At 39.1% G+C, this 27,208-nt stretch overlaps 1 protein-coding gene across 1 annotated transcript in view; it reads right to left on the reverse strand.

Moving 5' to 3' along the window:
* Positions 1 to 27,208, reverse strand: part of CUBN (cubilin) — a 156,260-nt gene that overhangs the window by 27,526 nt on the left and 101,526 nt on the right. The window contains exons 45-56 of the mRNA XM_064444709.1: positions 26,304 to 26,482; positions 24,347 to 24,556; positions 23,906 to 24,046; positions 21,984 to 22,165; positions 20,246 to 20,417; positions 19,055 to 19,261; positions 15,820 to 15,969; positions 14,831 to 14,952; positions 10,304 to 10,529; positions 8,044 to 8,231; positions 5,575 to 5,731; positions 3,910 to 4,059 (exon numbers count right to left, since the gene is read on the reverse strand). Of these exons, the coding sequence (XP_064300779.1) occupies positions 3,910 to 4,059; positions 5,575 to 5,731; positions 8,044 to 8,231; positions 10,304 to 10,529; positions 14,831 to 14,952; positions 15,820 to 15,969; positions 19,055 to 19,261; positions 20,246 to 20,417; positions 21,984 to 22,165; positions 23,906 to 24,046; positions 24,347 to 24,556; positions 26,304 to 26,482 (2,084 nt within the window). The remainder of the gene's footprint in view (positions 1 to 3,909; positions 4,060 to 5,574; positions 5,732 to 8,043; positions 8,232 to 10,303; positions 10,530 to 14,830; positions 14,953 to 15,819; positions 15,970 to 19,054; positions 19,262 to 20,245; positions 20,418 to 21,983; positions 22,166 to 23,905; positions 24,047 to 24,346; positions 24,557 to 26,303; positions 26,483 to 27,208) is intronic.

Genomic DNA, 27,208 nt, shown 5'->3' on the forward strand with positions numbered 1-27,208 from the left:
ATTCCTCTTTGAATTGCTGCATGTATTTGCCTTCAAGGCCTTTTTTTATCTATCTGCCCTCTATTTATCATCTCTCAGTACCGCTCAGCATTGATACATTGACTCCTGCCTCCAAAGTTCACATGATAAGAGCTTCAGTTGTCCTAACATTGCATTTTGAAATATGCCTCTGTGTTGCCTCCTTTCCATTTAGCAGAAATTTCTGTCCGGTCTCACTATTCTCCATAAAATCATTCTATATGATGCCTGCACAAAAACCTTAACCAAATTTGGGCCCCTAACGATCTGATCGCTAATAATAAAGTCCTCTTTCCATCTTTCTGTCTATAGCTATAGATTCTGTTTCATTTTGGATTGAGGCAGAACCTGTCTTTTTGTCTAAAGTTGTAAAACTTAAAATAATAAGGGTTTTGTTCATAACTCTAGCTTCTAGTATAAATGGTAATACAGTTAGTAGTTACTAATGTAGGAAAAATATTACGCAGTTATATACTCCTGTGCAATATATTAACCAGCTCCATAGCACAAGATGCTATTTTGAAAGCAAGGGATTACAAGTCTTTCATATATATATATATATCTCTCTATCTACTCTTTCAAAATAATCTATTGCAAAAGTTGTCTATTTTCTGAATTGCCTAGTAACAACTGAGAAAGCAAATATAGAAGACTCCAAAATGAAGCTGTGATCCTCTCTCAGATTGCAAAATTACAGTTCCAGTGTTGTTGGTTTTTTTTAAACAGTACAGTGTTTAAAAAAAAAAAAAGAAGGAGAATAAACAGGTTATTAAAACATTTTCAGGTCATGGTATCAAAACAATGTATTTTTTTGTAGCAACAGAGTATAAATACTACAGAATTCTAAAACCAGATATTGTAGGAGGCCCCCATCCATTTCCCGTAATTTTCCATGATTTGAAATTCAGAATTTATTGCATGTTATACTCATACTTGAAGAGTATTACAGCCATTTAATAATACACTACCCTAGCTCTCCTAGAGTTGTATTTGTAGGGACATTCATCTGAATAAAGCTTATGAACAAAAGATGGATGTGATTAATTATTTCTTAGGTAGTAAGTCTACTAAGACAGATAGATAAATGTTTTTGGCTAATTCTAGTATGTTAGATTTGTGTAGACCCTTGATCCAAGGAGGTAGAACAGATGGAAGACAACATTATCACTGTCGCAGAAGTGGGGCTGAAAAAGCAAACTCATCCCCATTAGTTTGGCTCTTTATAAAATAACCAAACACAACAATGTAGGTGGTACTACAAGAAGCAAACAGCAACCTATGCAGCTTCACGAAACAGGCAAATCAAAAGAAAAATTCTGTAACCATATTCAGTTTGGCACAGGAAGAGACATTCTTTGGGCTGCAAGGAAATTACAGAGACTAATCCAAACTCCATTCATAGGGTTGTTATTGCCTATGTTTTGCTGCCTAATTCTTAAGGATCTTGTGTAAGCTATTGTCTATGGTTTCCTGTAATAGTCAACAGGTACTGAGAGTGAGAGAGGACTTCAGGTGGCAATTCATTCCACCTGTACAGCATGTTTGCTTTTTAGTTTAAAGCACTATCTTTTTCATTTCACTATAGGAGGACGTAAGTCTAGAGATAAATCCAGATTAGATGTTTATTTTCAGGGGAGCTCAAAGTCAGATAAAAACAATTTTTCTACCTACAAGGAAGCAGCCAATTTAGATTAAACTTTGATCACAAAATCAACAAATGTAGTTTCCTCCAGTTCTCTCTTGCTCTGTTACTTGCTATATTTAATGCTTAATATATATTTAATATATAGTACCTGCATGTCATGTTCATCTGGTTCCAGATACTGATGTTGTATTTCTGCTGTGGATTAACTGCCTCATTTGGAGTAATTCTTTATATTCAGAACAGGCCTGTCATCATAACTGAAAAAGTAACTACTCTATAGCAGAGATCTGTGACTAACCTGTGAAGTCCTTCAATTTTGTACCAATATGTCACTACACTGTAACCAATTACTTTCTGCCTTCTAATTTTCTGGAAAAGATATCTCAACCAGTTAAAGTCAATGACATATGTATGCTTTACAGGCATTATTTTAGATACTTCATTACATTACTAAACAACCATGAAAAAAATTTATATCTTTTGAAAGGTCAAACAGATAGTAAATTATGTAAATCGGGCATGTAGCTAAACTTTAAAAACCCAATCTAGAACATCTGTACTAGTATGGTTAAGATTCTAAAGGCCACACTCCATGACAATCTAAGCAGGTGCAATGCTTCTTTGCATACGTAATAGCTGGAAATGTTTTTAACTGATGCTGCCAAACACTGCTCTGCCTTTGTAAAAGAACTAAGGGAGTTCATGCTGAAAACCCCTAGGCACATGTGGTAAACATACCCAGTGGGACGGCTGAATACAGTTTCACTTCTACATGATAGTTTGCAAGATGGTGTTTTCAATCTTCTTTCCAATTCAAACACAGGTAATTTCTCTTTGCTACAGGGTTATATTTTAAGATTTTGTGAAAAATATTAATAATCAACTACTAGAGAGTGTCATACTTCCTCTTCATAACCAGATGTCCTTTAGCTCATATCCAAAGTTCTTTCATGTGACTAAGGACTTCTAGTTTGTGTTGCCTAAGGAAGCCTAAAACAATGAAGGAGCAAATTGCCCTGCAAGAAGTAGAATATTTTTAGTATTTATTTAGGTCTATGTTTATTATTATGTCTGTATCACTTACCTCTTTGCTTTAATCTTCTTAATAATAAAAGCTTGAGTCCATTTATAAATTAACTGAATGCACAGACACAATACAGATCGGTAATGTACGCACAGAGGTGTCAAAATTGGCATTATTTGATTCAGTCTAATGTTCGGTGTGTCTGTTAAATAGTAATGTCTTCTACATGAAGAAATTATGTAATGTCTGTCATTTACATTTCATTTAAAAAGAATTCTTAAAGTAGTGGTTTGTATTGGGAGGTGAAAAAAAATGTTTCAGATAAAATCATAGTCAAATCAACTCTTCATCTCAGACCTGAATTAAGTTTGGACCAGAACACTTGAATTCAAGTTTGCCTATTTTCTGACTTTATGATTTGGTCTGAAGAAAATTTTGAATTATGCACCCCAGGTTAGTAAAAAATTTCTCAAAAATCTCTTTGTACAGGCAACTTCAAGGGAACCAAATTAAGATGTCCTCAAAATATGTGACGCCACCCAAGTAATTTGGACATACTGATTCCTCTGTGTTATCACGACATCTCTACCCATAAAGATTTGATCCTATCAAAGTTGGGAAAGTTTTATCATTCACGCCAATGAGACCAGGAAATTATACCTGTTATTTCTTGCTGCCAAGTTTGAAAATCTCAAGAGTGGCTTCTGTTGATGGGTATATACAGGGTAACAACTTCTCTAAGTTTTCAGTTACTGTAGTCTTTCACCTAGTTTCACAGTTCTATGTTCCTACATCCTTGCAAAACACCTGAGTATATTTATAACCATTTTATCAGTTAGGGAAACAGAAGCGCTGAAAAGCAAAACAGCTGACCTAAGATCAAAAAGATTATAAGGCTCAATGGCAAAAAAATAAAAAAAGAGACAGGAACGAACAGCCAGATTGGCCACAGTCACTCTTATACTCCAACCACCTGGCAAATTCCCAACTTCATTGCTGCAAGGTATTCAATGAGTGAAATCTATCTTCACTATTCTGGAAGCCATCAGCGATGCAAAACTGAACCCTGGAAACTAACTCTGTAAATGTTTGCCTGTAAACGATGTACAGAATGGACCAGCAAATTAAATCATCAACCATTTTCTGTGATAGAAGACTGGTATGTTTTCAAGTAAGAAGTTACATTTCATAGTACATACTGAAATTACGAAGAACCAGTTACCTTCCAAGTGGAAAGTCTCAAACTCTAGAATCACCAGTGACTGTGGTCCCTGATCTATGATATAACTGCAGTTCAAGTTGTTATCATACTGACTAGGGTAGTTAGGAGAGACGATGCGACCTGCTGGGCTGGTGAAATTTACTCCGCATCCTGCAAATATAAATAAATAAGACACAGTTATAATCCAGGTGATAACATCATTCTGGTTTTGCAATGAGAAAACTTATACACAAGGACCCCAACTCTCCTTAAGAGGTTGGTCAAAAAAACCCAGGGAGAGCAGTATATGTCATGATGGCAAAAGTAGGTCTTACACAGAGAGCAGTGTTTTGGGGAAAAACAGGGGCTTCCTGCCTACAGCCTCACACAGTATATTTGCCTGTCTTGGATAAGACTAGGCCATAGGCCCTCAGCCCACTGACCAGAAGGATGCAGCACTGCTATTCTCATGGGATTGGAGGCTGCACTTTTCAGAATCCCTTAGTACATACAAATGCAGCTGAACTGGATGGGGGCTTATTGGGGCACATCAGCAGTTTAGCCTCATCTGAAAATGCCTGTGCTATTCCAAGTGTTTTGTTGGTTTTTCAACCTTTGCTTCATGCTTGACAACCAGGAGGATGCACTCTACTGTAAGGCCATCTCTGTGTGGCTTTCCTATATGCAGAGGCAGGACAGATTTGCCACCCAGAACTCCTCAAGCACACAGAACTGTTCATTTCCATGAAGCTCCTTCTGATCCTAATGACTTGCATGGCCTTGGGGTTTCTCTTTATTTTAAGCTATAAGCTTAAAAGAGTGCAGCGCACAGTGAAATGCTGGTATAAAATTAGGAACAGCCATTTGAAGCCTGCAATTGTCTCCACTAAGAGTATGTTAGTTGTTACTGACAACATTAGTGCAGACATAAAAACAAAAGCAGTTTCAGTTCAGAATTCCATATACTTCAACAGTGTCTTCCTCTAAGCACTTAATTTCTCACTGTTTTAATCTGAATCCAGCAAAGGGAAAGTGGTTTCCTTTGGCAGCATCCTGCAAAAAACCCAATCAACCAATGGCAACTGAGCACTGCCTCCTACACTTCTGGTGGATTTGACTGTCACAAAGCACATGCCATGGTGAAAGAAATTGAGAGGCCCCCCCCCCAAAATGCTGCTTCAGCTACATGGAATTCAAATACAACATAGCAAAGCAAAGGCCAGAGCAGGTGGTGAGAAGTAATTTCTTCTCTTGAGAGCAGTTTATGTGAAAGGCATGGGTTATACCATATACAGGAGAAATTACTGTCGTTTCAGCATGTGCCTTGAAAAGAACAGAGATAGAAGTTCTAAAGGAGCAGATCCTTTTTGTTTTTTAAGAAGATTATAGCTTCACCTTCCAAGCAGTTCAACTAAAGAGAAACAAATTCTTAAAATTTAAAGCCTATTCATTTTCGGCACACTGAAAAGGCAAAGGTGGCTAAGAACAACTACAAAGTTATAGCTTTGGCAAGTCCAACACTGGAGCACACAGTAGCTCCATTGCATTCATTAAGGAAACTTCTGGTTTCAAAAGCTTGGCAGAGGCTTCAACACCTTGTTGGACTGAGGTCTGAATTGCTACACACAGATCAAACTAATTCAAAATGGACCAACAGAGCAGCCATCCAGCTTTAATGTTACTTACTGCTTATGAAAGATGCAGAGAAACCTGGCCCAGGAGCATCCTGAGACTGAAATACTGTGGTTATCACATTGTTTGGAGCAACAATAGGATCAGGAGCTGAACTTCCACATCCTGTGCTTAACAAAGCTGCTGCTTCTTCATCATTTCCTCTCCACACCTGACAAGCCCAGATTGGAAATGTTTTAGTGCTTTCAAAGCCCACATGCGGGAACCCACCAGGAATTGCATATGCAATTTTTCTTTCCATAGACTTAGGGTAGGATTCACCTCACACTGAATCTTAGAGATCTAAATTGGAGCTAATCACTTTCTGTTCACTCTACAGTCATTGGAGACCAAAAGACTTCTGCAATCAGTGCATCACAGAATAATTAAGTTGCCGGGGTCCTCTGAAAGGCATTTGGAGGTCATTTGCTTGAACTTCTGCTCCCAGCAGAGCCAGCATAGATCAGGTCCAGGGACCCAGAGAAAAATATTTTATGCACATCATTACCTACCTCCTTTTTTTCTCTACTAACTTATCTCCATACATCCTACGAATATTAATATCTGTGCATTTAATGAATTATTAAATGAAATCCTTATATTATTCATCAGTCAATAAAACTCAAAGTTGTTGTGCTAGAGTAATATAGAGACATCAAACTGGAACACCTGGATCCTTAATATCTAGTCTTGCTAATTAAAAATTATTCCCATTTTTGTTATGTTGCATTCACTTGTTTAATGACAAGTATCAAATCATGTAGAGTTAACAAAAAAAAAGGAATATAATTCACAAAAATATAATAGCAAAAAATATAATTTTTAAAATATTACTTCAACTGTACCAATAGCCAGTTTAAGTACAATCAAACCATGTGTTCAAGAAGCACATGCAGGTTTAGGTAGGTATTTAAGTGAAACACTCTTCAGGTAATTACTTAAACATGTATTTGAGGCTCACAGTTTAAGCACTGAATTTCAGTGTGCATATAAAATGAAACATAGGCATAAATGTTTGATGTTTCTGAGTGCTTAAATAATTTCCTGAATCAGGATGTTTATTGTCAAGGATTTAAAATGTCTCCTTAAGAAAAAAGAAAAAATTATTCTAATGATAAATTTATTTTTCATCAATGTCTTTTAAAAGTTTTTTTACTTGTACTTTATACCAAAAATATATTAATAACAAATAATATTTGCTTTTTAAAATAATATGTTTGAAAGAAGTCTAGTGGTACAAGAACAACCACATGAAATTGTGATTGCTCTAAGCAACCATCCTAGAAAGGGTTAGCCAAGGGCTAGTCTGTAAGTGTAGGCATATGAATAACCTCATTCATCTGGCCAGGTGTTTAAGGCAATGGATGCTCCAAGGATTAATATAAACAGTCCATTGCCTGGCCAAGATTTTGCAAAGTCACTATTGATTTTGGATTCCTCTTTTTTGGCTGCTCAGCTTGGAATGAATGGAAGAAACTTACACCTGTTCTGCACTTTTTCATATCCAGGCACCTTCATATATCTCAAATTGGACATTCAGAAATGGAGGTGGACATCAGCAAAAATTTCAGGTTTTTCTCTATGGAGAAAATCTCCAGTTGATGTAGTTTTGACCGTGTCATTCCAGACAGTTTAGAAATTTGAAATGAAAGCACATTTACTAGGAGGCATTAAGACTTTCATATTAGTGAAATTTATTGTAACATATTACATCAATTAATCAGAGGAGCGGGCTATGAAAAGACAAATCTAATAGTATTTTTTTTCCACAGCCTTAGAAAATGAGTGCAACTGTGGTTTGTATGTTAGTAGGTATAGATGAGATGTACAGCGGCTCAAGTCTTCCTACGTGTTGTCAAATTATGTTTGCCCTTTATTTCAAGTGGGAGTTGTATTGTTATGGAGAAAATGAGCACAAAACCACTGAACATATGCCAAATGCCTGAGAAAAAAATGACACTGAAAAATTCAAAGCATGTCCACTGCATTCTATTGCCCTGAAAACAAGTTGCTCTTGAAAACCTATGAAAGATAAGAATGCTATCTTTTGTTTTTTTGAGATTAAAAAAGAAATTAGTGCAACATGGGCAGTTTATACACTTTAAAGCAGTTTTGTAGAATTATAGTGTCACATTCCTGTTTTTAACTCACTGGAGTGGTTGAAAAGGTCTTTTCATTACACTATATTTTCTCATTATTTCCTGGTTTTGAAGACGCGTACTTTTTTTCATGTTTTTCATTTTTGGGGCAGCGTGTAGGGTGGTGGGACCTTGCTGTATGTGGAACCTCAAGAACTGATAAAAATCAAAAACATATACAAGCCAGTTCTCAAGGCATACAGAAAATTGACTGTATTAGTATAAGGACTTCAGTTTACATTTCCTGAATTGTGTGCCTTGACAACCCCAACCATGACATGATTGCAAAACGGATTCTGCAATCTTAAGGCACTGTTCTGCTGAACAAATGCCAACAATTATTTACCTTTACATAACTGCTCTGGCAACTTCCGTTGCTGTCTGGGATCTGGAAGTTACTGTGGAAGTTCATCTCCAAGTGTTTGCTTTCATGCGTAATGATGGTCCATGTGCATCTGGTGTTCACAGGAAAGTTTTGAGGCCAATGAGGAGACTTGATCATACCGTTCTCTGAATGAATGATTCCACCACATCCTGGAAAAAATAGCAACAGGTGGGAGACATGTTCCAATATTTCCTGTTGGTGTCAGCTTTGAATGGCTGCTTGCTTTTACGCCTGCAAGAGTGAGAGAGGAAAGCCCTGACACCCAGTCAAATTTCATTTACCCCTCTTTTGCTTAATTTTCCTTCTCCCACCCCTGCAGCAGTGAGGTAGTTACATTCTAGAGAAGGTCTGTCTTTGTACTTGACTTTCTCTTCTTCACAAGCTGCTACTCCATGCCAATTCATACCCTTCTGCTCTGGTCCATCTATACACTGCTGACAACTGGACTATTGCTCACAGAAAAGAGTAAGGGTCAGAAATTCATTAATAAGGAGCTTCTCCCAAGACTGTGCAGGTTCCTTCCCAAACCCCACAGAATGCACATGGTAACTGACAGCCATTCAGCGAAGTACTCTGGGGAAAAAAGAATCAATCTACTGCTGAATCCTTGTTTTTCTCACTCTGCAACATGTTAGTAATGCAGTTCCACATGTGAATCTACTCAAGGTACATCTGTTTACCCAGGGCAAAATGGTGACTTCTCTTCCAGTTCAGGCAGCCCTGCAGATCTCAGTGGGATTATGGAAAGGGCTGAAAAACATGCCTTTAAAAATTGTTAACAGATTCATTTATAAGGGGGAATAGCTGGTCGTGGCTCTGTGGAAGCTCATGTTCTTATACATAATAAGTTTATTTAATTTGAAACATACTTGCAAGTACCATGCCAAGAATGATTTACTAGGGCTACGTGCACAGTACTAGCAACCCATTATTATTCCAGTGACAATGTAGTAAAAGGATGAAAAAAGAGCAAAAAAAGCTTTATAACATTTTACCTTTTTCCTCTTAATTAAAAAAATATATATTAGCTTTAAAAGGAAGGTTTTCTTTTGCATTCTTCTATGTTAGATAATGGTATATAGAAGGCTATGAGGCCAAGTTTTGCTCACACATACAGAATATAAATCCAGAGATTCCCAGTGGACAAATGAGAAGGAAGCTGGGGAAAGCACACCAGGTATATAAAAAAATAAATCTCCCTTCACAGAGAGAATACCAACTACGCACTTGGCATGTGTATACTAATGACTACTGCATCATTGAAGAGTGGCCTTCCTTGCACATGGAATTCCAGTGACAACAGGGAAAAGTGTCAAAAACCTGCTTGTGACAGCAAGCACAGAATATTGATATGTTTAAGAAGACGCTCCATCAACTGACTCTATGAATACTGCTAGATCATCAGTGGAAGGAAAGCTGATCAGCATCAGCCAGAAAGTGTGCAGCTGGAGATGACACTAGGGAACACATTGCCCGCTCTATACTGAGGTAGGAAGGTGCAATGAATTCTACCCTGCACCAGCCAGCACATCTACCCTTGCCTTTAGTCACCTGAAGTACAGTGTGCAAATGGTGAGCTACCTTTTTGGTTTCGGTTTGTTTTTTTGTTGTTGGGTTTTTTTTCTTTTTTTTTTTTTTACTCCAGAGAGATAATTCCAACAGAGGGAAGGTAGCTTTTTAAAATGTACCAATTTAATCCTGGATGTGTACCACCATCAAAAGTGTACCTGCATCTCCACTAAAGTGGAAGAGTTTTAGGCTGTTCTCCACATGTGCTCTTTGAGAGGTTCTATGTGCCTCTGTTTGAAACAGACCTCTTTCTAGTTTTAAATGTTTAAATCAAATCAAACTGTGAAACAATTGTTATTCAAGAAATGAAATGTCTCATAGTCACTGACAATAGATACCACTGCTGGGAGGATAATGGGCATAGTATCAATTTACAGACATAAGAAACTGCCAGGAGGAGGCTTAAAAAGTACAAAATCAATCCAAATTTTATTTCATTGTGTGAGATCAGACAACACTGGTTTAATACTTGACTTTTTTATTGCTGGTTTCTCTCAGGAATGCTGAAGATGTTGGCACGTATTTCTTTTGTTCTTTAATACAGACTTAATTAAAGAGGAGGAATCCTATTTCATTTTGTGGTTGAAAAGGGCTATATAGGCATGATGTACTACTATGTTAGACCTGAGAAAACCAATATTTTTTCTCTTACCTAGAGATTCTGCTGTCCATGTTGCGTAAAAGCCACCTCCTTGAACTGAGTGATCAGAGTTAAAGATGACAACTAGCTTGCTGGAACCAGACCGAATAGTCCCAGGGGATGTGTTTCCACAATACTTCCCTATTACAGGAGACCCAGGGGAGCCGCCGTTCAGGATAGTAACAGAGTCCCACTTACAAAGGGAATGATTTTCAACGTGGAAGGCTGTAAAAGTAAGCTGCAACACATAAAAGTGACATTCAGGAGCGAACACCTACCACACTAGCGGAGGTGTTAGAGCAATTCCAGGCAGATCCCATAGCCACCCTAGAACAATGATTTCTGGGTATGCTCAGAAATCTGACCCTCACTTCACCCTGGTGCTTTCCTGTAAGTATTGCTTGGAGTCTTGCCACTATAAGTAATAGCAGCTACTTAGCATAAAGACAGAGGTGTAAGAGGAACACACAGGTTCAAAACTGGCATTGCTGGGACTTAACCATATGTTTGAACCTAAGTATATGCACAGGTGTTGAACCACTTTCCTGCTCTCAAGGCTTCTGGTCATGAAATCTGAAGTTGCACATTCAAATATAAGTAGCTATGTAAGCAGAAAGCCTTGGATTTTTTCTCCTATTATTTTGAATCAGAATACTTAACAGTTGCTAAAAATAATGCTAGTTTCCATTAAATCTGGGAGAAACAGTTGCATGGTTGGTTCCTGTGGGCCTGGATGCGTCACATAAATAGACTGGGCTGGGCAGGCAGATTCTGACCCTGTCTCCCTCCCACACTGATGCCATTTGTCCTTGGAGGGATATGCACATGGGTGGGATTTCCAGTACAAAGGTTTAGATTGCTGATCCAGTAGACTACCAGATTTGTTGATGTTAAAATATTGATTTACACTAATGACTGTTCGGCCCTCTTGCAATAAGGTTTTTTTGCCAGTTCCAGGATTGGGATCTTTATAGAAAAGTTTAGCGAATACATAGTACTTCTTCCTCTAACCTTTGTGTGTATTAATTTCCAAAAGAACCCTGCCTGAGGCAAAGAACAAATACAAATTTAGCTCAAATGGTTTCAGTTTGGAACTTTACCAGCAAGTGAAACTGGCAGCTTTTACTGGAAAAGGTTAGTCTGCCTTCACTGAGGAGGCTGCTACTCAGTCCTTTTAAAATAGAAATCTACTTCCATCTGATTAAGATAACACATAGAATACACAGAATCATATAGGTTGGAAAAGACCTTTAAGATCTTTGAATCCAACTGTAAACCTAACTTTGCCAGTTCACCACTAAACCTTGTCCCTAAGCACCACATCCAAACATCATTTGAATACCTCCAGGGATGGTGACTCAACCACTTACCTGGGCAGCCTGTTCCAAATCCTGACCACACTTTCAGTGAAGTAATACTTCCAAATGTCCGCTCTAAACCTCCCCTTGCACAGCTTGGGGCTGTTTCCTCTTGTCCTATTGCTTGTTACCTGGGACCTCGCTACAACCTCCTTTCAGGTAGTTGTAGAGAGTGATAAGGTCTCATCTCAGCCTCCTTTCCTCCAGACTAAGCAACCCCAGTTCCCTCAGCCGCTCCTCAGAACACTTGTGCTCTAGACCCTTCACTAACTTTGTTGCTTTTCTTTAGACATGCTCCAGCATCTCAGTGTCTTTCTTGCACTGAGGGGCCCAAAACTGAACACAGTACTCAAACTGTGGACTGACCGGTTCTGAGTACAGAGGGACAATCACTTCCCTACTCCTGCTGGCCACACTGGTTCTGATACAAGCCAGGATGCTGTTGGCCTTCTTGGCCACCTGCTTGGGAACACTGCTGGCTCATGTTCAGCCAGCTATCATCCCCCAGGTCCTTTTCTGATGGGCAGCTTTTCAACCATGTTTCCCCAAGCCTGTAGCATTGCATGGGATTGTTGTGACCCAAGTGCAGGACCCAGCACTTGGCCTCGTTGAATCTCATACAATCAGCCTCAGCCCATCGATCCAGCCTGTCCAGATCCCTCTGTAGAGCCTTCCTTCCCTCAAGCAGACCAAAACTCCCGCCCAACTTGGTGTCATCTGTAAACATACTGAGGGTGCAGTTGATCCCCTCATCCAGACCACTGATAAATATATTAAACAGAACCAGCACCAAAACTGAGCCCTGGGGACACCACTTGTAACTGGCCACCAACTAGATATAACTCCATTCACCACAAATCTGGGCTCGGCCATCCAGCCGTTTTTTTACCCAGTAAAGAGTACATCTGTCCAGGCTATGAGCAGCCAGTTTTTCCAGGAAAATGCTGTGGGAAACAATGTCAAAGGCCCTACTAAAGTCTAGGTAGACAACATCCACAGCTCTTCCCTCATCCACTAAGGAAGTCACCTTGTCATAGAAGGAGGTCAGGTTAGTCAGGCAGGACCTGCCCTTCCTAAACCCATTCTGACTGGGCCTGATCATTTGGTTATCCTGTACGTGCCATGTGATGGCACTCAAGATGATCTGGACCATAACCTTCCCCAATACTGAGGTCAGGCTGACAGGCCTGTAGTTCCCCAGATCTCCTTCCAGCGCTTCTTGTACATGGTGTCACATTTGCTAATCTCCAGTCAACTGGGACCTCCCTGGTTAGCCAGGACTGCGGATAAATGATGGAAAGCAGCTTTGTGAGCACTTCCCCCAGTTCCTTCAGTACTCTCAGGTGGATCTCATCTGGCCCCATAGACTTGTGTGTGTCAAGGTGGTGTAGCAGGTCACTAACCATTTCCCCTTGGATTACGGGGGTTCCATTCCGCTCCCTGTCCCTGTCTTCCAGCTCAGGGGGCTGGGTACACAGAAAACAACTTACTATTCTTACTATTAAAGACTGAGGCAAACAAAGCATTAAATACCTCAGCCTTTTCCTCATCCTTTGTCACTATGTTTCCTCCCACATCTAATAAAGGTTGGAGATTCTCCTTAACCCTCCTTTTGTTGCTAATGTATTTATAGAAGTATTTTTAATTGCCTTTTACAGCAGTAGCCAGATTAAGCTCTAGATGGGCTTTAGCCCTTCTAATTTTCTCCCTGTATAACCTTGCTACACCTTTGTAGTCCTCCTGACTTGCCTGCCCCTTCTTCCAAAGGTCATAAACTCTCCTCTTTTTCCTGAGTTCCAGCCAAAGCTCTCTGTTCAGCCAAGCCAGTCTTCTTCCCCATCGAATCATCTTTTGGCACATGGGGAGAGCAGCTCTTGCACCTTTAAGACCTCCTCCTTGAAGAATGTCCAGCCTTCCTGGACTCCTTCACCATTCAGGACTGTCTCCCAATGGACTCTGTCAACCAGTCTCTTGAACAGGCCAAAGTCTGCCCTCCAGAAGTCCAAGGTGGCAGTTCTGCTAACCCCTTCCTTACTTCTCTGAGAATCAAAAACTCTATCATTTCATGATCGCTGTGGCCAAGACGGCCTCTAACCATCACATCACCCACAAGTCCTTCCCTGTTCATGAGCAGTAGGTCCAGCAATGTGCCTTCCCTAGTTGTCTCACTCATGAGCTGTGTCAGGAAGTTGTTCCACGCACTCCAGAAACCTCCTAGACTGTTTCCTCTCCACTGTATTGTACTTCCAGCATATATCCGGTAGATTGAAGTCCCCCATGAGGAAAAGGGATAGCTTCAATTAGATCTACTTTAAATGAATTTGCAGATTAAATAGAAATTTTATGTTTTACTAAAATAATCCTGTATTATCTGAGGTAAGTATCTTGGTAGTGGTCAGAATATCATGCAGCAGAATAATTAAGACTATGGGTTTGTGTTTCTAAGAAATTCCTTTATAGCTGTAAATAAGGAAAACATGATAGGGAAATTAGTGAAAGGCATTACATATGAAAACTTGCAATCTGTTTTTACAAAATTGCTTTTCAGGTATTTTTCTGACCTGGACCTCAGATGTCTTTGATTGGACCTGTTCTTCGAAGGATCAGTCAAGTAATTCAGTGAGTGAAGTTTAGCACTCCTTCATCATAAAGTTATTTAAATCGGTCTCTCAGCAGTTTGACTCAAGAAAGTAGCACCTCAGGCAGCCCATTAATAGTTATTGGGAGAGAAGAGTAGCACGTCATTGATGTAATTTGTACCAGCAATCATATTATCTTCCAGGCTAACCATTAAGTAACTTTCTAGTGGCTTGTAAGTTTTCTGCAGAGGTGAAAAAACTTCAGCCTCATTTTATTCCCATGATAGTAACAATATCCATGCACATCTAATAACATGAGTTATTTTAGTTTCCTAAACATAGAAAGTAATTGTTTAAAGAAGTTGGTGCTATGTTTTGAGGTCATCAGACTAGGATCGCTCTGCTTTTCAAAAAGCACAATCTAGTGTGGTTGTGTTATCGCCGTTTCCCCCCCACCCCTTCCTTAGGTAAGGCTGATGGGAAGATATTTCATTCCTCCACACCTCTGATTTTCTAAATTGTCTCAAACCTGTTCCTCAAGATTCAGAGGGTGCTTCTTGCACTGCCAGCTGTGCACACAATCATGGCATTGTGCTACTCACAGTGATGGTTTCACCTTCAGGGGCTTCCAACAACCATGAGCAGCGATTCAGATTGCTGTAAGGCTCTGGGTAGTTAGGACTTGAAATAACTCCACTTTCACCTGACTGTATACCACCACAGGCTGAAGGAAAAAAGTAACATTTCAGTACATTTTAGGAACGGAGCACTATAAGCAAATGACTGGAAGATTATTCAGCTTGAAATAGTACCAAAACGTATTTAAGTTGAAATGATATAGGTAAGGATGAACAATTTATCTGGGAAAATCCAAGCTTTAAAATCCTTGCCATTGAAGATTGAGTAAATAGATGCAATGACCTTGAAACTTTGCATTTATTCTGATACTTAATATAGTTGTGCAAAATCTTTGCCAGCTGACACTTAGAGCTGCCTGTTCCGCCTTATCTTCCATTTATTTATCTCAGACTCCTAAGCAAACCAGTGCCATTCTTGGACCAACACAATCAAGTCAAAAACTTGCTGATGTGTCTAGATAAAGCACCAAGGCTAAATTCAGCTGCGACAGGAAGAATAGTTGTGCCGGCATGTAAATGGCAAAGTGGTATAATTCGCACTGATACAACTTCAAGTGGATTTCAAAATGAGTGCAAAGGTTCAGGCAGCAGAATTCATTTCAGCCATGCTAGCACTCTGGAGGCCTATTCAAAGTAAGTAAAACTTGGCTGGCGTTACCTGTTACACCCCTATTCCCAAGAGCAACCAGCTGTTCTGAGTGTTGCATTGCGTTGCAGAAACTCAGATGTGGCTCAGGGAATGGGAACAGTGAGGCAGAAAATAAATCTGAAAGTTCAATTGCTAGCATATGTTTGCTTCAGATGCATATAAATAGTGGCAGGCACTGTGTAACTTTTGAGGACCTCTTTGAGAGCTGATCCTGTAGTGTGTATTCTCAGTATCACCAAATGAATGCCAACATTCCCCAGAAGTGCCTCAGTCAGCAAGGGCAACAGTCTATCAAGCCATTTACCTTCAAATGTGTAATGGGCCAAGAATCCTTTATCTTCTGTGTTTTCATCACTTACAAAGTGTACCCAGATCTGGGGGGCAGCTATGACTAGTGGCACAGACGGTGCAGCCTGACCACAAAGTCTGGCTATTAGCTCTCCATCAGCATCCCCTGAGTAAAGAAAGAAAAAAAAATACACTTTTTGAATTCTAAAAGAGCTACAATATTGTAAAGGAATGCATAGGGCAAACATGCATTTAATTTGGTTTTGACTAGAAAACAGAGAAAAGTACATATCACATCTAATAACTGATTATTTGTTATGGGTATAGGTAGAGTGTTGCAGTACATTGCTGGGATCTAAATCTCAACAACAAGAAAGTTCTTTCCAAAGCTGTATTAATGATCCTTTTAATATCTTGGGTTTCTTCTCTCCCCTCCCTGCTATCCTGCACACTTTCATTTTGTATAACCCATCAGACCTGAAAACATGGACAGTGCCCCTAAACTGAAGATGTTTTGGAGCAGAACAGTGGAAGAGATGGCCCAAGGACCTGATCGCGTGGAAGCCTATTGAGCCTAGGTGTTTGTAACATCCTCATTAAAGTCAACAGGGATTTTTAATTTTCTACCATATAGGGATATTCTTCATCCATGAACAAGCTGTCACTGCTGTATTAATAGTGTGCATCTCTTTCCTAGGGAGCTCAACATACTATTCTCTGCATGGCAAAATAATGCCAGTATTTGCTCAAATCACTAAAACCTAAATGGAAAGGACAACACAGGCCACTGCACTTCTGTGATGCTGAATGTTTGCTTGTGTCGGTGTAAGCTCTTATCCATCACATTGGTAGAAGTATCAGTTTCTGTTTATTACTGATATATTCTCAGGAGAAGGGAAATATGTGTAATAGTGTTCCAAGTGACATCCAGGCAACGCTATTCCTAAATTTGCTCCTCTAATGATATCAGGCTGCTGGACTTAGAAGTTCCCATTCAAAAGCAACTCCTAGCTCCATGCAGAGTGATAGGCTGTTCTTGCAAAGAAGACAGTAGAGAAGGAGGGAGAAACTGCACGCTTTTCAAAGCCCTTTCACAGTTATTCCAAGTAATGTGGCTGAGTAACTCCATCTTTCTGTCATATACAGTGACACAGTCACCATATGAAATGCCTTGAAGTGCAGGGATAAAAGGTGACATATAATAAAATTCTATTAATGTAAGTTACACAGAGAAATGTGAAAACCTATCTTGTTAATGTGTACTTAAAATGATACTGAGCTGTATCATCCATACAAGCAGAAGACGTTCATGGTAAATTACAGTTTCGGAAAAAATATTAATAACTACTTTGAGCATTAAAATATGAAGTATGCTTTTTCTTTTTTGCACTTCTTATAAAGTAATTGATTATGTGACAGATGTGACCCAGGTTACTCAGTCTCTACAGTGTGAAAAGTGACACCAATCACTGCTTTAATGGTGGCCAGCTGGCCGGAGATCTAGACTGTTCGTAAACAGAAAATGTAAACAGAAAGATTGTGCTGTAAGATTTGGTTCAAACTGAAGGAAATGGTCTTGAAGACAAAACCAAGAGTATTCTTCAAAAGCCAGAAGTCAGGAGTATATTTCACTGTAGCAATATGCTCAGCTATATTACCATGTACAGACTACATGCACGTGCCTGATAATTTAATTAACTTAATATAAACAGTTACCCTAAGAAATTTGAAATATTCCTTTTATCTATTTAGATTAAATTTTTCTCAGTGAATACACAAAGTTGATTCTGCTGCTTTTTTTTTTTTTTCATTCAGTACCACTAAAGTGGTTGTATGGGTAACTCAAAAGAATCTTACACATCTCAGCTTTAATTGGGGTCTCTTGGGTAACTTACTGTTGAATTGTACCCTTCCCCAAATTCACATCAGCTCTGTTGAGAGTCTTAAATAGCACCTGCCTGGGTTCAGTGATATTCTGCACTATTCATATCTCACTACTCATTAAATGTTACCTGTCAGCGTACACAGCTGAATTAGGGTATTCTGCCTTTGACAGGAGACTGGTTGTGAAACGAAGATCCATTAGTATGGCCAAAATGAACATTACTATTTAGATGACAAAACTGTGTAGAGCAAAATGAGACTACATTTTTTCCTCTTTCCTTTGAATGTATTGTCTGGAGGCATGACGTTCACAATAATGTAAGAGTAGTGGGAACTGATGAATAACAGACCAGATATATTTTACTATTTCTTTCTCTGAGTTCTCTTGCTATTATTTCCCAGCTCCAGTGCATACTGGAGGGAGTGGGAGGGAACTCTTAGGCTACACAGCTGTACATGCTTTGGCTTTACATAGGACAAACCAACGCTACACAACCAAGAGTTCTCATTCAAATGAATACAAATAAGGATCTAACAGATTCCAGCTCTCAACTCTCCCACACCTTTCAGAAATTATTTCCTGGTAAATTAGAACCTGCTGTCTCTGGGACTCACAGATAGAGGCTCTAAGTGAAGAAGACAGCTGGAGCTTTCATACTACACTTGGCATTAGCTGAGCAATTTTCATATGACATGTCCAGTTGCTTGTTCTTACAGATAGCTAAAGATGCTCAGATATGCAGATATATTACTGGTGCATTAATCCTGTGACTGTTTTCCTTTTAAATGCTTTAGACTGTATTTTGTGATGCAGTCTCACAGGAAATGTGGATTTGTTTTTGGAGAATCATTTTATAGAGTACAAAAGTGGGGTATGAAGTGGGTATGCAGCCCAGAGGCTATGAATAATTAAAGCCTTCTCTACTCCACTCCTGCTGTCCCTGGAGATATTTCAGGAGCAGGGAGCGAACAGGCTATGGACCAAATAAATTGCTTTGATGACTCCACCTTCTCATGACTGCCATCTTTCAAAGGAGATGAAGTGAAATTTGTATTGTCCCTTGTAAAGAGAGAGTCAGCTGTGTCTTGAAACCACCGAAAAAATTTATGCCCTCAAAATACCTATCTAGTTTTCCATTTTCTCCCCTGAAAGAAAGGGTGACCAAATCCATTTATCCATTGCTCTGGCAGTGAAATCCCACTCCTGGTCTAGGAGGCAACATGGAAGGCACGCATGTGAACATCCTACATGTGAAGATTCTACAACAATCACACTGCAAATATATATGAACAAGATTTGTCACAAACGTAGTTGCACAACTGGAATCTGGATAGGCTTAATCCATTCTCCTGCTGAACATACAAACCTATTCGTAACTCTAGGTAGTCATAGTGGCAGTCCTGGTGATGTTCCAAGTGGAGATCCTCGAAAGAGATATATATGGATGAATTATAGTGGGAGGGGTTTTCAATGGTCCATTCACAGTTCAGGTAACTTGTGTAATTTTTGACACCATCATAACCAGGAGAAGAGAAATTCCCACCTGCATATCCCATCAGGGTTCCACCACAAACTGCAGAAACAAAATATAATTTGTTTTAAAATAATAATGATTCTTGTATGAAGAGAAATCTTGCCCCTGTTTATCCTGATATGCACGTCAGCAAGCATATGTACTGATTAGATCAAATCTTTTTCCATCTTCTTTCTTTTTTATAATTTACTGCTACGTACAAGAGACTTCTTGCCTAGTGTTCCAGAAATTATTGGCAAGCTTTAAAAACACATGTGCAAAGCAAAGAAACCACAATTGTTCATGATATCAAATAAAATATTTCAGCAACACCATCAACAAAACAAGCATTATTTAACGTTTTGATAAAAACCCGCTGCAGCTCCAGTTCAGTATTGCTCAGCCCTACCTATTACCTAACTCTAGACTCAAGAGAAGATTTTTCTGGAACATGCCCTCAAGAGCAGTACACTTATGCTACAGTAGGATGCTTGGGGGGGTGGAGTTGGAAAATCAAGTTTGAAAGACTTACAGCTGTAGTAGTAAGGCTCTGCCAGCTGCCTCCTCTCTGGAGGCTGAGCTTGCAAAAGTAGGCTAGCTGCCCTCTTTCACAAGGCAGAGTAAATTAATTACTCCCCTGAGTAATAAGGAAGCACTTGAATTATTCAAGTTATCTATGGCACTACGTTTTTTGGATCTTTTCATGGAATAAAGCCACTTTAGACCATCTCTTACTCAAGATTAAGTACAAACCCAGAAATCAGTAGTGAGAATAAGGACTGTGATCCATAACAGAGGTTGTTCTTTCCATTTGAAGTTTGGCATAACAGGCACATAAAGTCTGTAACTCCCAAAGAGTCTCCATTTTTTCAAGTCCTTTCAACTAATTAAAGATATATATCTACTCCCATCCAGAGATGTAAAAGAGAAAAAAGGTATCAGAGATTTATTTCCTGTCTGGGTCATTTTTTTGACATGTGCCAGTACTTTAGCTATGAAATGACTCACCAAAAATCAATCACTTAATTAAAAAACACACACTACCTGCATCTTCACTAGATGTGTATGAGACACTGAAGCCTCTGGTTGCAAGAGACATATCTGTCACCAAAATTACTTTCATTGTGTTTCCAGAGGATTTCACCTCAGTGCCTGGATTTACCTCACCACACAGCTTGGCCAGCCGGGGAGAGTTCTGTCTGAGGCCATTGTAAACCTGTTGGGTCAAAATAAACTCTTATTAAATAAAAATACAGTCTTAGGAGCATCTCCTGTATCATTTAACAGTGCTTTACATCTTTAATACAAGGTTCATTGATGTCCCTCACAGCAGGTTAGTTCCCAAATCTAATCAAAACCTTGGAATGAACTTCCATTGCCTTGAATGGATGAGGATCTGAAGTAAAATATAAAAAAATACCTTGTTTATTTTGGAAAAACATAAACATATTCCCTCACTATTTTCTTTTTTTTTTTTTAAACAGAAACTGAAACAATTTCATTAGGAAAAACCCTGTATTTTAGATCAATATTTATACCTTCAACCACTTAATAATACCAGATACTGATCATATTAATTCCATTTCAAATTATTGTCTTTGTATTCTTGTTAAAGCCAACGTCAGCATTATCAAAAATCTCCTCTAACAGCTTCAGTGCTAGTGGGCATTTTATATTATTCAAACATTTCATTTTTTGATGATCCAGATGTATTTTGCTCAGTTTCTTTCATCCAGCCTGTAGCCTAGAAGTTAATTTACTTCTTTCTACTACTATCTCAGTGGTGCAAGCAAGGCAGAAACTACATTTCCCACTGAGATTTGCAATATGTTAGGAGTGCTGAAGGCACAAAAACTGGCAGGACAGATCTTCCTTTAAGAGATCATTACTTCATTAATGGATAAAAAGCCAGCTCCCCATGGTCTGTCTAAAGCATCTGTGAAGGAAAACAAGGGGAAGATCATCTACAAATCACAAGGGAGAGCTACTTCACCCCTCACACTTGCACATAGGCTAGCTTCTGATCATACTAAAGTTAACTTGTGTTTGCACTGCTAACCTGAACAAATGGGAAACTAAAGTAGATCTCTTATTCCTGCAATTTCATAGAGGAATTATATATTTGAGGCATTTGCACATCTAACCAGTTCCAGTTCTGTGTGTCAGGTTTGATTTTTTTTTTGCACCGAATAACCAAAAATCTAAAATAAGCATGATAAAATAACCAAAATCTATCTTTTTGGAGATGAGGGGTGATAAAGGAGTAGAATTTCCTGGGTTTTCCCTATCTTTCTTTCAGAATATGCAAGTTCTGACACAGTAGTAACCATTTGTTACAATCTCTGGCCTATTGACTTTTTTTTAATTTTATTTTTAATTGACCATAATAAGTAACAACAGCAGTTACAACCTCCAAAGTCAAAAGAGACTGACAGACTGACGACTGACAGACTTTGTGTCCACAGAGAAGAGGCAGTGAAAAGTTTCAAAACCCCTGGAACATTTTTCCATAACTGAAAAAGAGTGAATTCCAATTATTTCTTCAAGCCCTCCCCTCTGCCTGGAACATAATTTCAAAATTTCTATACTCTAAAACAAGCAGATGAGTTTAGACACCTTACAGAGCTAACTTTCTCTCATTTATCTGTTCCCTGTACTAAATTATGATTTGTCTTAAAACCAGATGTAGACCTATAAATAACATTTCAGGTCTATTATGCCCATTAATGCTCCACAAAAGGGATTAGAAAGAGCACTTTCTGCCTTCACACCCAATACTTACAGCCACATAATCTGATGAGCACCTCCAGTGTTCTTCAGTTTTCATATCATTAAAGGTTAGAGTCACACGTCGGCCTTCTTGTACTGTGATCCTCCATTCACACACTCGATTATGTGGGTATAGGTTGGGATAGTTGGGTGAAGTAAATGTCCCAACAGGGGCAGTAAAATCCCCACCACATTCTGAAATACCCAAATATTGGAACACTTCTTAGAGTAAAGCATTGCTTATAGAGTTACAGCAAAAAAAACCATCAATAATGCAAGGAAAAGAGATCCTGAGTGCTTGATTTGCTATGCCTATCCTGTCCATATGTTTGTCTAAATAGCTAGGTTCCTGCCAGTCTTTATCACTCAGCCATAAATGCAGTTGAATATTAATTGACCATAGCAGCTCCTTTTAGTTTAATTATTAATATTTCCTTCTCTGAAGGGCTGATGACAGGTTTCAGAAGCCTGAGTGACCCACAAGCTTTGATATGAAGAGATACAAGCCTCTCACTGTGGCAGGATTGAGACATTTCAAATGACTGGGCAGAGCTACACAGAATGAGCGGGGTCTTAGAGTGGGTAATGATGAAAGATGTGTTTTTCCTCTGATGGTTAACAGAAGTAGACAAGAAGCTTTCAGGGATTTTAAGCAACACTTTTTCAGCACAGTTATTTTGTATTTTTCCTATCTTTGTTATGAATATCAAATTGTGCTCTGAAGAAAGGACATTAAAGGTCTTGGGTATAGTATGCATTTTACTTCTGAGACTAATGGTATAAATTTACCAGCTCACACTTAGTTTCTTTTTAAAATACAGAGATACAGTTTAATGGAGTGCAGTAGGAGAGTCAGTCCCTTTCCTCACGCTCACACTGCAGAATAGTCTAATCTGTGTATCCACCTGCATTAAATTTTTACTGATACAGTTTCTCTTCTATGGTTGCTAACAGAGTCCTAGAAGCGGAATAACATTCTTTTGGAGTTTGTTTCCCCCTCATTATTTTACTGCAGAAGCAAACATGAAGAATAAGGAGCTTTCAGCTGAGCTTTTAAATGATCTGGAAGGAGTTAAGGCAGGAGATTTTTCAAGACCACTACGGCAAAGAATTTCTCAAAAAGTAGCCATATTTTGGCAGGACAAACATTGAAAGGGCACTAAGGAATGTGAAAGGGAAGTGTGAAGCAGGAATGTTGTTAGTCTTCACCAGGGTAGCTCTTTGAAATCATTGTGCTCAGGACGGGGCAATGGGCACAAATTGAAACATCTGAACACACAAAAACACTTTTTGCTGTGAGGGTGGTTGAACACTGGAATAGTTTATCTGGAGAGGTTTTGGAGTCTCTATCCCTGGAGACATTCAAAGTCTGACTGGCCACTATGCTGGGAAACTTTCTGCACCTGACTGTGCTTGAACAAGGCAGTTGGACTAGCTCATCTCCAGAGGTGCCTTCCAACCTCAATGGCTCTGCAGTTCTGTGATTCTGCTTAAAACCTACCGGTTAAAAACTATTGGTTTTAGGGAGATTTAGCAACACCACTCACCTCAGAGGGACAGAATAACATAAAGGAAAATCACAGCATTTCTTTACCTTCCTCCTCATCAAAAGGGATGTGGAGAGGATATGTTAGGACATCCCTGGACTGATTGCTGGAGGGAAAAGGTGTGGAAGTGTGCGCTTCATTGTGTGAGACCTACCACTGATGGCAACATCCATTATAGCAGAACACTGCTTGCATCTCAAAGTTTCAGCTTGGCTAAGTAATGATCAGAGAGCTGTATTCATACTTCCTCCAGAGTTCAAATTTAAGAGCAAATAAATACACACCACTCCAAGAATAAGTGACCTACAATATATGCTGTACTAGTGCAGTTATGGTCAGTGGTATATGTTGCTTCCCTGAAAGTAAGTTGCAACCTTAGAAATCCAACCTTCAGTACTGGAATCAAAGCGCAGTCGGAATCCTTGGGCATTGACTGATCCATCAGTGACAAACTTGACATAAGCAAAACTGTCAGAGGTGTCCACAGCATCAGGGAGAGTATTACCACAGTACCTACCCAACAAATTTCCTGCAAAAATTAAATAAGAAAGACAAAATTATATCAATATATTATTTATATTTATATTCAACAATCACTTTCCAATTTAACTGGACAGGCAGGAGTAAACTAGTAACATCAAGTAATTGCTGGGAAATAGAAGGGTTTTGTTTGCTTTACTTTGCTTCAGCAAACAAGGCAGATGGAAGCAAATATTGTACATTGAAAAGGCTCACTTTGTACCCACAGGGAAACGCTTTCAGGAACCTCTGGTGAGGTTTTATAGTAGTACTAGGGAAGGGAAGACAAACACTGAAATAATTCTCAGACCGGAACTGTTGTATTCTCGGATCTCCACAAAGTCATTTGTGCAGTTAGAGGAGTTTTGAATATCTAGGCCTTCTAGGCTGATGGTAAGATAGTGGCCCCTGGGACCCTGCAGAAACCATTCACACAGCAGGTTGTCTTGATAATGAAGCTCAGGATACCCCGTGCTTTCAATGATGCCAGTTCGTCCTATCACTGTCCCACCACAGGGAGCTGCAAAAGGAAGAACATTGCTTGGTTGACTGAAGGATCTCAGTGAGATCACCTATTTCCTAAATGAGACTTAAAGCTAAGGCACAGCTGGGTTGTTTGTTAACTCTAGTAATAAAATCATAGAATGCTTTGGGTTGGAAGGGACCTTTAAATATAATAGTTTCCCTAATAAAATAGGAATTGCCTTCCAGTTAAAAATCTTCCGCATTCTCCTTCTAATTCAACCAGTCCTAGTCTGGTTTGTGTTTTTTTTCCACACCCCTTTCCACTGCAAACATCCCTTCCTCTCTGTCATATCCCTTATTAATTTGAATAGACTCACAGATTTCAAGGTCTATCTCTAGTCTCTACTCACATCCATATTTATCAGAAAATCTTGGAAAGCTGTGTCAGATAATTATAAAGAAATTTAGTTTGCTACACGTGGATCTAAATTTTTTATGACTGACAAAAGTTGACAGCTGGCTTGGGCCTATGGCTATGGCTCAGACTCCTCTTCTCTTTCCTACAGTCCCTTGCTGTTCATATTCCACCCCTTATGATGCCTTGGTAAGGGATCAATGCAGAATTTGGGAAACAGCTACTTATTTTTATTTTTTTTTCTCTGAAAACTAATTTCTTGGTGGTACCTGCAAATGTAAGTTTATAATACTAAAGCTTACAGCAAATAATATTCCCAGGTGGAATTTATTGGATTTTACTGTGTATTTGGTGTGTCTGCTAGTTACAATCTTTTTGTGGCAATGACAGTTCTATTCATATTGTCTGCTCTTCAGAGTGATTAGTGCTTTGTTCCAGGGTGACTGGTGTACACCTGAGATACCATAACTCTGTTATGGATAAATACAAATTGTGACTTCGTCTACTAATGATATTTTCTTGCAAGTTGCTTCAGTTTTCACATTCTGAAATATAATAGCGCACTGTATTGGATTAACAAAATTAAGCAAAATTCTGTGTAAAGCAATATAGTCCACTACTTTGCCTTTGAGAAATTAACAGTCCTAGACTTTCCTATATGAGTGACACTAACATAATAGCTGCTATTCTTTGAAGATTATTAAAATTACCAAAACAAAAAAGTAGCATATTTCTGAATTCAATCAAAGACTATTTTTAATTTTAAAACTTCGCTAGTGCTTTCTAATCCTGTTTTTGCAGCTTGAGAGCAAATATTTTTAAAGTATTTCTTTTCCCAGCTGACAAATAATGGTTCTAACTGTTCATTCCTTTTTCAGTCCATTGTTGTTCTGCCCCTGTTTGTCTAGCGGCATTGTCATTATAGATTGATTTACATTTACATAGAGAAGCTCCTAATTTGTTCTTGTCCTGCCAACTCTCAGCTGATCGTTGCATTCCCCTTCAGGATCCTGCTCATGAAAGTGACACTAATTTTGCATGCTGAAAATCAAATCATGTTACATGACTTTACCCACGTCGACCTTTTTTTCTACTGCCCCTTTGATAATTGCCTTTGACGAGAGGTTATCCAGTCTTTGTTTCCACTGCTGCAGATCTATGAGCACTTTCCTATTCCTATTTCCATAATTTTCACCTCTTGCTGGTGCAGAACATGCTGATGTTAACCCATGTGATGATTTTGATGCCTTAGCTCTAACACTAATTGAAAGAGGCACATATCTGTCAGTGCACCTCTTAGGCATCATTTAAGCCCTATTACAAAAGCCTGATACTTGAGACCAAAATCTTCTTTAAAATCAGAGAAAGTGATAAATGCAAACATTACCAATTGAGTATTTAGCATTGAATCCCACGTGAGTGGCACTGCTGTCAGACTTGAACCTCAGGTACATGACAGATCCTGAGGATCTCTGCAAGCCTGGCATCAAACCTCCACACAGCTTGGCAATGATGGGGGCAGTGGAGTCAGCACCATTGCGTAGCTCTAGGTAACTGGAAGTGCAGCTAGGAGAGAATTTTCTGTTCAATGTATAGCAGTAATGGCTTGGAATCATTTCAGTACGTGCACAAAGCCATGAAGCTGTAGTCAATTAGATCAGTTTCCATGCAGAGTGACCAGGACAGAATCAACAAGTTCATAATCGATTATGGTTATACAACATTTGAATCAAAAGAAGTGCTAGAAACATTGAGAAAGATTCATGCCAAGCCCAGCCTATGATCAGATCAGATCTGACAGAAGCAAGTCCTAGGGAAGGGTAAGAACAGCACTGATAAAATAGTTGTGACAATGTTTAATATGTATTTTTGGCAGCATTCAGATTCAGCAGATATTCCCTGTCAAGTCTCATTGATTACTGTTGAATTAAAGAACAGATATAAAACAAACAAAGGAAATAAAAGTCAAATCTGGGGACTTAGGTGGGCTTAGAAATCCCCAAAATATCTTAACTAACAGCTTTGCCTTTGGAATGGTACAGCATCCTGGGAAGCCAGAGAGAAAGGACACCTTTGGGATTCTCCACCCTGCATCATTTTTCCTGGATATGGTCTCACAGGTGAGGGTCACCTTTGGCATATAGTGGTCCAGCCCCAAATCAATGAAATTATGTCAGCTGGAAACTAGGCCTCATTTTGTGCTTCAGGCAGGGTGTGCAAAACATGTAGACCCATCTCAAATCAGCAGACGGGCAATGGAGGAAGGAGACAAACTGTTATGGTGGTAATCCA

This window comes from Phalacrocorax carbo, chromosome 2, assembly GCF_963921805.1.
Source record: "Phalacrocorax carbo chromosome 2, bPhaCar2.1, whole genome shotgun sequence".
NCBI classification, from domain to species: Eukaryota; Metazoa; Chordata; class Aves; order Suliformes; family Phalacrocoracidae; genus Phalacrocorax; species Phalacrocorax carbo.